Raw genomic sequence first — 10,000 nt, forward strand, 5'->3', positions numbered from 1 at the left:
GAAAAACGAAATTCATTATTCTACCGTCTCTTCTGCTTTTAGTCCAATGGTGGTTGAGGCCTCGTCGTTAGCCAAAAACCCTTCCCTGTTAGCCGAAGCTAGCGATGTCGTGGCATTCCCTTCCTCCCCCCGCGAGGGGAGGAGGGATCGTTTCAAAGTCTCTGTCAACGCGTCTGCTCGTCTCCGCCTCGTGTCTTAGTCTAATTTGTCTTCTGAAGAACTCACAGCAGATACCATGGCAACGGCACTTTTGACACAAATCACTATAGCAACGGTGATGTTGATATTACCGGCACCGATTACCCAAAACAAAGCGCGCTGCTGTGGTGGTAATGACCTCGGCACCTGATAAAGGCCCTGATCTGCACAGTCGCCCCCCCCCCCCCCCCATCTCCAGGTCTCTGCCTGCTGCTCTGAAACACACACTCTCTCTCTGTTGTCCTCCTCCTTTGAGATCTACGAGTAGATGCTGTCATCTACAGATATTTACATTATATACACATTGAAAAACAAGGCCATTCCTATCAATACTGTAGGTCTGGGGAGGGTGTAGACTAGACTACCACATGCTGCCCTACTGTCGGTCTGGGGAGGGTGTAGAATACCACATGCTGCCATACTGTCGGTCTGGGGAGGGTGTAGAATACCACATGCTGCCATACTGTCGGTCTGGGGAGGGTGTAGAATACCACATGCTGCCATACTGTTGGTCTGGGGAGGGTGTAGCCACATGTCTCCTCTGTTGGTCTGGGGAGGGTGTAGACTACCACATGCCTCCTCCGATACATGTGGAGTCGCCAGCCGCTTCTTTTCACCTGACAGCGAGGAGTTTCACTGGGAGAGAGTAACACACACGGAGGTTTATGCCATTTCCCCCCAGATCCCCTCCCTGCTGAACAGGCGCCCCAATCAACTAGTAGTTTGGGTATGACCAGGAGTCATATCCCACCGGCTTCCCACCTGCAAAGTGCAAACACTGCCAATTGTGTTCCTAGAGACGACAGACAAAGCCGGAGGTAACACTGCTGGGAATCGAACCTGTGTCTCTGCGGTGGTAGGCAAGTGCTTAGACCTCTATCCTTCCCAGCCACACCGTATTTCGCTACTGTTGACATTAATAATATGCAATGTGACAAAAAGAACGACTTATACTTAACATAACTTAAAAAACAAAACATATACTTATACAAACATGAGCAGATTTTTTACTTACTGGACAGTAGGTTCTAAAAGCATAGAGTGTGGGTAGTAGGTTTAGAAACTTCTGTCTGATTGTATAGCTACTGAGGGATTTCAGGCATAACAATTGTCTTGGTTGACTGAGACCAGACCGAACAATTACTTGACTAATTGACTATAAGAGGGAGCGGCCCTAATATCTCACTTGAGCAGGTGTTTGTCGAGCTTGGGCGATGGGGCAAAGGCACAGGCACAGGCCAGCAGCAGCAGCCACCCCCTCTCCGCGTTGTCAGGGTTACCATTCCTCCAAACCTGGTTGGCCACCTGAGCTAGGATCTCATCTCTTAAACCCGGCGACGACAGGCCTCTCTGGATGATGTAGTTCCCAAACAGGTTCTCCTGAGCTCCATTCAGGTGGGGGTCCCCCATGAACCTCAATACCTGGAGAACCCAGAGAACATCGACTTAGAACATTAGAGCAAACAGGTTCAAAGAGGAATCTTTTCAAGCCCTTGTAAATATTTAGGCTTACATGGTCTCAGAACCTGTTTCTCCTCAACTAATACTTTTATTTTTACATAGTTGCATTCAAATCATCATTTTGAGAGAAAAAACATGGTTTTGCTATATGATAATATGTGTGGTGAAACGCACCAGTCTTCTCTTGAGCACAGTTCATCTTACCATGATGAAGAGGTCCAGAGCTTCATGTTTCAGGTCTTCGTCTGTGCGGGTCAGTGGTGACTCCAGGGGAGCCATCAGCATCCCAAACTTTGGTTCCTACAGAGAAATACAGTGAGTGTGTCAAGAGAGAGTCGCTACAGAGGGTCGCTACGAGTCGTACTACAGAGGGTCGTGCTACAGAGGGTCGTGCTACAGAGGGTCGTGCTACAGAGGGTCACTACAGGGCCGTACTACAGAGGGTCACTACAGAGGGTCGTGCTACAGAGGGTCGTGCTACAGAGGGTCACTACAGGGCCGTACTACAGAGGGTCGTGCTACAGAGGGTCACTACAGGGCCGTGCTACAGAGGGTCACTACAGGGCCGTACTACAGAGGGTCGTGCTACAGAGGGTCACTACAGGGCCGTACTACAGAGGGTCACTACAGGGTCGTGCTACAGAGGGTCACTACAGGGCCGTGCTACAGAGGGTCACTACAGGGCCGTACTACAGAGGGTCACTACAGGGTCGTGCTACAGAGGGTCACTACAGGGCCGTGCTACAGAGGGTCACTACAGGGCCGTACTACAGAGGGTCACTACAGAGGGTCACTACAGAGGGTCACTACAGAGGGTCACTACAGAGGGTCTCTACAGAGGGTCACTACAGAGGGTCTCTACAGAGGGTCACTACAGAGGGTCGTGCTACAGGGTCTCTACAGAGGGTCACTACAGAGGGTCGTGCTACAGGGTCTCTACAGAGGGTCACTACAGGACCGTGCTACATAGGGTCGTGCTACATAGGGTCTCTACAGAGGGTCGTGCTACAGAGGGTCACTACAGAGGGTCGTGCTACAGAGGGTCTCTACAGAGGGTCTCTACAGAGGGTCTCTACAGAGGGTCACTACAGGGTCACTACAGAGGGTCTCTACAGGGGGTCACTACAGAGGGTCTCTACAGGGTCACTACAGAGGGTCTCTACAGAGGGTCTCTACAGAGGGTCTCTACAGAGGGTCTCTACAGAGGGTCTCTACAGAGGGTCTCTACAGAGGGTCTCTACAGAGGGTCTCTACAGAGGGTCTCTACAGAGGGTCTCTACAGGGGGTCTCTACAGAGGGTCTCTACAGAGGGTCTCTACAGAGGGTCACTACAGAGGGTCTCTACAGAGGGTCTCTACAGAGGGTCTCTACAGAGGGTCTCTACAGGGGTCTCTACAGAGGGTCACTACAGGGTCACTACAGGGGGTCTCTACAGAGGGTCTCTACAGGGGTCACTACAGAGGGTCACTACAGAGGGTCACTACAGAGGGTCTCTACAGAGGGTCACTACAGAGGGTCTCTACAGAGGGTCACTACAGAGGGTCACTACAGAGGGTCTCTACAGAGGGTCACTACAGAGGGTCACTACAGGGGGTCTCTACAGAGGGTCACTACAGAGGGTCACTACAGAGGGTCTCTACAGAGGGTCACTACAGAGGGTCACTACAGAGGGTCTCTACAGAGGGTCTCTACAGAGGGTCTCTACAGAGGGTCACTACAGAGGGTCACTACAGAGGGTCTCTACAGAGGGTCTCTACAGAGGGTCTCTACAGAGGGTCACTACAGAGGGTCACTACAGAGGGTCACTACAGAGGGTCTCTACAGAGGGTCACTACAGAGGGTCTCTACAGGGTCACTACAGAGGGTCTCTACAGAGGGTCACTACAGAGGGTCTCTACAGAGGGTCACTACAGAGGGTCTCTACAGAGGGTCTCTACAGAGGGTCACTACAGAGGGTCTCTACAGAGGGTCTCTACAGAGGGTCTCTACAGAGGGTCACTACAGAGGGTCTCTACAGGGTCACTACAGAGGGTCACTACAGAGGGTCACTACAGAGGGTCACTACAGAGGGTCACTACAGAGGGTCACTACAGAGGGTCACTACAGAGGGTCTCTACAGAGGGTCTCTACAGAGGGTCACTACAGAGGGTCTCTACAGGGTCACTACAGAGGGTCACTACAGAGGGTCACTACAGAGGGTCTCTACAGAGGGTCTCTACAGAGGTCGTGCTACAGAGGGTCACTACAGAGGGTCACTACAGAGGGTCTCTACAGAGGGTCACTACAGAGGGTCTCTACAGGGTCACTACAGAGGGTCTCTACAGAGGGTCTCTACAGAGGGTCTCTACAGAGGGTCTCTACAGAGGGTCTCTACAGAGGGTCACTACAGAGGGTCTCTACAGGGTCACTACAGAGGGTCTCTACAGAGGGTCTCTACAGAGGGTCACTACAGAGGGTCTCTACAGGGTCACTACAGAGGGTCACTACAGAGGGTCACTACAGAGGGTCTCTACAGAGGGTCACTACAGAGGGTCACTACAGAGGGTCACTACAGAGGGTCACTACAGAGGGTCACTACAGAGGGTCTCTACAGAGGGTCTCTACAGAGGGTCACTACAGAGGGTTGTGCTACAGAGGGTCACTACAGAGGGTCTCTACAGAGGGTCACTACAGAGGGTCGTGCTACAGAGGGTCACTACAGAGGGTCACTACAGAGGGTCTCTACAGAGGGTCGTGCTACAGAGGGTCACTACAGAGGGTCTCTACAGGGGGTCGTGCTACAGAGGGTCTCTACAGAGGGTCTCTACAGAGGGTCTCTACAGAGGGTCGTGCTACAGAGGGTCTCTACAGAGGGTCTCTACAGAGGGTCTCTACAGAGGGTCACTACAGAGGGTCACTACAGAGGGTCACTACAGAGGGTCACTACAGAGGGTCACTACAGAGGGTCTCTACAGAGGGTCACTACAGGGTCACTACAGAGGGTCACTACAGGGTCACTACAGAGGGTCACTACAGAGGGTCTCTACAGAGGGTCTCTACAGAGGGTCTCTACAGAGGGTCTCTACAGAGGGTCTCTACAGAGGGTCACTACAGAGGGTCTCTACAGAGGGTCACTACAGAGGGTCTCTACAGAGGTCGTGCTACAGAGGGTCTCTACAGAGGGTCACTACAGAGGGTCTCTACAGAGGGTCACTACAGAGGGTCTCTACAGAGGGTCTCTACAGAGGGTCGTGCTACAGAGGGTCTCTACAGAGGGTCTCTACAGAGGGTCTCTACAGAGGGTCACTACAGAGGGTCACTACAGGGTCACTACAGAGGGTCTCTACAGGGGTCTCTACAGAGGGTCACTACAGAGGGTCACTACAGAGGGTCGTGCTACAGAGGGTCTCTACAGAGGGTCTCTACAGGGGGTCTCTACAGAGGGTCTCTACAGAGGGTCTCTACAGAGGGTCGTGCTACAGAGGGTCTCTACAGAGGGTCTCTACAGAGGGTCTCTACAGAGGGTCACTACAGAGGGTCACTACAGAGGGTCACTACAGGGTCACTACAGAGGGTCTCTACAGAGGGTCACTACAGAGGGTCTCTACAGAGGGTCTCTACAGAGGGTCTCTACAGGGTCACTACAGAGGGTCACTACAGAGGGTCACTACAGAGGGTCTCTACAGAGGGTCTCTACAGAGGGTCTCTACAGAGGGTCGTGCTACAGAGGGTCATGCTACAGAGGGTCACTACAGGGTCACTACAGAGGGTCGTGCTACAGAGGGTCACTACAGAGGGTCACTACAGAGGGTCGTGCTACAGAGGGTCACTACAGGGTCACTACAGAGGGTCGTGCTACAGAGGGTCACTACAGAGGGTCTCTACAGAGGGTCATGCTACAGAGGGTCACTACAGAGGGTCTCTACAGAGGGTCACTACAGGGGGTCTCTACAGAGAGTCACTACAGGGGGTCTCTACAGAGGGTCTCTACAGAGGGTCACTACAGGGGTCACTACAGAGGGTCGTGCTACAGAGGGTCACTACAGAGGGTCTCTACAGAGGGTCACTACAGAGGGTCACTACAGAGGGTCTCTACAGAGGGTCACTACAGAGGGTCACTACAGAGGGTCTCTACAGAGGGTCACTACAGAGGGTCTCTACAGAGGGTCACTACAGAGGGTCACTACAGAGGTCTCTACAGAGGGTCACTACAGAGGGTCTCTACAGAGGGTCACTACAGAGGGTCTCTACAGAGGGTCACTACAGAGGGTCTCTACAGGGTCTCTACAGGGTCACTACAGAGGGTCTCTACAGGGTCACTACAGAGGGTCTCTACAGAGGGTCACTACAGAGGGTCTCTACAGGGTCTCTACAGGGTCACTACAGGGTCACTACAGAGGGTCACTACAGAGGGTCTCTACAGGGTCACTACAGAGGGTCACTACAGAGGGTCTCTACAGGGTCACTACAGAGGGTCACTACAGAGGGTCTCTACAGGGTCTCTACAGAGGGTCACTACAGGGGGTCACTACAGAGGGTCTCTACAGGGTCACTACAGAGGGTCGTGCTACAGAGAGCGTGCTACAGCTAAGTGCTACTGCTATTATGCCTACATTTCAATAAAGGAATATCTTGTCTTAGCTTATCTGATCTAGTAACTTATTATACTGTGATTTTTTCTAGACCTCTCTTGGTAAACACCCGTATATCCTCTGAAATCCAATCCACACATCAAACTAAAACAAAGCACAGTACTATGTTGTCATCTTTGCCTAGAGGTCACTGTTTGACGACAGTACAGATTCTACCTTCCAAAACAGACTGAAATGCATATCAATCTTCTCGTCTCGACTCTGGGGAAGATGGCAAATAAGTGTATTATGCTAAATGTTGGAGTGTTCCTTTAAGGGAATGTGTGTGTGCTCTAAGGAGAATACCTTAAAGTAGACCTGTACATAGCGATAGAAGGGATAGTTGTTGATGTCCAGGGGAAGGGGTAGCTGGGCCTCCTGCTGGATGTGAGGAGCCTGGAGCAGAGCCAGACAGTCTGAATGTAACTCCCTACCAGCTAGAGAGAGAGAGGGGGGGGGGAGAGAGAGAGAGAGAGAGAGAGAGAGAGAGAGAGAGAGAGAGAGAGAGAGAGAGAGAGAGAGAGAGAGAGAGAGAGAGAGAGAGAGAGAGAGAGAGAGAGAGAGAGAGAGAGAGGGAGAGGGAGGGAGAGAGGGAGGGAGGGAGGGAGAGGGAGAGAGAGAGAGAGAGAGAGAGAGAGAGAGAGAGAGAGAGGGAGAGGGAGAGGGAGAGGGAGAGGGAGAGGGAGAGAGAGAGAGAGAGGGGGGGCAGAGAGAGAGAGAAGATCATCATACAGAAGGACAGACAGGCAGACAGAAAATACAATGAGAAAGACAAGCAAATGGAAGACAAATAGAAGGTCTCCTCACCATTTCTCTCCTCCTCCTCTCCTCCTCAACTTTCCTCCTAGCTTCTAGCTTCAGCTGCAACAGCACACAACAGTCAGTCACATTATTAACATTTGAAACAACCCAAAGCCAAAATACAAATAACAGTCGTACTGTAACTTTTAAAAGAAAAACACAAGAACACAGCTATTGTCTCGCACACACATTCTGACAGTGATATGATTCCATAATATACACAATACTAAGAGCCAAACTGAGCCTGAGCCTGAGGTAAGAAGTCAATGGAACTGTAACCTACCTTGATGTATCTCTTACGGTTGACGTACATGTGAACGAGAGAACGGAACTTGACCAGACTCTCCCTCATCTTCACATAGCGCTTCCTGGTGGAGGCATGGACAGAGAGATGGAGAGATAGAAGAAGGGAAAGGAATCAAGAGGTCTGCAACCAGTTCCATAGCCTCAGGAGTCAGGGGTGGTAATCTGAGGCTCGCGTGTAAGAAGTCACACGCCTGACATATCGGCATGTAACTCGAGAACCGCTGAACGGATTTGGTCGCAGACCGGAGCCGCTAGACGTTTGCACGCAAGTGCCGTGTAGTGCCGGTGGGCAAATCGTCCTAAAGAGGTTTACGGGTTAAGAGGTTCTGTAGTGTGGCAGTGAAAGGGTTAACCTGCTGTATTGTTCACAGTGAAAGGGTTAACCCTTTGGTAGTGTGGCAGTGAAAGAGTTAAGTTTATTACGTTCCCCTTAAGAAACCCCCAAGCTAAATGGGATTCATGACATTGCCTCCGGGGCTAGTGGGCTTCTATAACCACCGCGTCGGGGTGGGCCAGGGTACCTGCTGAGGAAGCCTCGACAGTGGGCCTCCAGCCCGATGATCTTCTTACGGAAGGCGGTGAAGCGCGACCTGACGAAGAACATCCGCGTGTAGCGCTGCAGGGTGAGGGCTGCCAGCTGACGGGCTCCCTCGCGTTTACTCTCCAGCAGCTGGTAGATATCCTCCTTCAGAAACAACTGGCATAGAGACACACACAGTAGATGGTCGTTAGACACATGTAATATAGTCTAGTTACTAGACTATAATACCCCCCTCTATCTACTAGACTCTAGTAACGGAACGTAGGCCAAATGCGTCCACATTTTTATAGGATTCTATCACATTTTCATAACAATAGCACCCTGCGCCGTTTTCATTGAGGTTTCTTACAAATTAACGATGCTCTATGTTGTCCTTCATATGCCGATTATCATTAGAATCTTAAATTGTACCATATGTCCCCCTTTAGACAACATATGTAACGCTACCAGCGCACTTTTGTTAAGATAATTAGTTGGCCATTCTCGGTCGCTATACCGAGGTCGCAGTATCGTTTAACGCTGTTCAGATCACGTCGGAGAATATAAACACATCCCAGTGACCTGCGACTTGTGCTAACGCTCTTGGGAAATGCAGTGTTGTAGTTCTCAACATTTTCAGCTTTTAATTTTAAACCAATGCTGCCATCTACTGACAACAAAAAAGTGTTGTCTAATCGTCACCTTGAGAGCTACTTCCGTATACAGCGACGCCCCAAACCCATTCTAGAGATTCCCACTTTTTGCTGGGAGTGGGGCGTGGCCGTATTTGGTCCCAGACAATAAGAGTGGCCGCGATTGGTCACCGTGACGTTAGATAGAGGGGGGTATCATGCACCCCCCGGAAATATACTTCTAACCAGACTTTCTAGAATGGAAAAAAGGTGAACAAATGTATAGGCTATGTTAACAAGTTGTCAGAGTGTCCCATGTATCATTTATATGCAAATGAAGGATGCAATTATCAAAAAATCGCAAAAGTTTCATGATTCTCAGCCAATATAGCAGATAACTGAACAAATGAGGTGTCTAGACCCATGTTTTGAGGGTCAAAGATCACAATAACACTATCCATAGAGTGATCACATGTTTCTATGTAATTTTGCCTATGCAAATCTGTGCCGTCGATACAAAATAATCACATTTTTACTAATTAGTTGAGTAGGAAAGCGGATACTATCATGCACCCCCTGGAAATATATTGTTAACCAGTGTTTCTAGATAGGAAGAAATGTGTAGAAAATGATAGGCTATGTTAAAAATCTGTCAGAGTGTCCCATGTATCATTTATATGCAAATTAATGACGCGATTATCAAAAAAATCGCAAGAAAATCTGTTTCATATATCTCAGCCAATATTGCAGATAACTGAACAAATGAGGTGTCTAGACCCATGTTTTGACGGTCAAATATCACAATAACACTATCCTAGAGTGATCACATGTTTATATGTAAGTAGCCTATGCAAATCTGTGCCATCAATACAAAATAATCACATTTTTACCAATTAGTTGAGTAGGAAAGCGGATACTATCATGCAGCCCCTGGAAATATATTGTTAACCAGTGTTTCTAGATTGGAAAAATGTGTAGAAAATGATAGGCTATGTTAAAAATCCTTAGTGACTCCTACATGGTAGGCTCCTGGTCTGAGACACAGTTTACCTTAGTGACTCCTACATGGTAGGCTCCTGGTCTGAGGGGACACAGTTTGCTCAGCATGATCACACAGTTCTCTCCCTCTGGGGCAGGGGGCACCTTCACCCCGACTAGTGACTTATACCTGGGGAACACACATTCAGATAAACACACAGACAATCACACAGACACACACACACACAGTCACACAAATACGCACACATACACACAGAGCAATATGTCACATTGTTACAGTATGTATTTTAAATATGATATAACCCAGGCAGTGTCACCTGAAACAAGACATCACCACTCTGTCCATGTTGATCACCAGCTGTGTGTGTGTGTGTGTGTGTGTGTGTGTGTGTGTGTGTGTGTGTGTGTGTGTGTGTGTGTGTGTGTGTGTGTGTGTGTGTGTGTGTGTGTGTGTGTGTGTTAGTTTCAGTTTC

At 49.7% G+C, this 10,000-nt stretch overlaps 1 protein-coding gene across 1 annotated transcript in view; it reads right to left on the reverse strand.

Moving 5' to 3' along the window:
- Nucleotides 1–10,000, reverse strand: part of myo15aa (myosin XVAa) — a gene marked incomplete at both ends in the record, with an annotated part of 162,716 nt that overhangs the window by 99,327 nt on the left and 53,389 nt on the right. Inside the window, 4 exon segments of the mRNA XM_084329168.1 lie at nt 6,576–6,706; nt 7,350–7,438; nt 7,898–8,073; nt 9,579–9,696. Coding sequence (XP_084185294.1) covers nt 6,576–6,706; nt 7,350–7,438; nt 7,898–8,073; nt 9,579–9,696 — 514 coding nt within the window.

This window comes from Notolepis coatsorum (genome assembly GCF_963971535.1).
Source record: "Notolepis coatsorum genome assembly, chromosome: 14".
NCBI lineage: Eukaryota > Metazoa > Chordata > Actinopteri > Aulopiformes > Paralepididae > Notolepis > Notolepis coatsorum.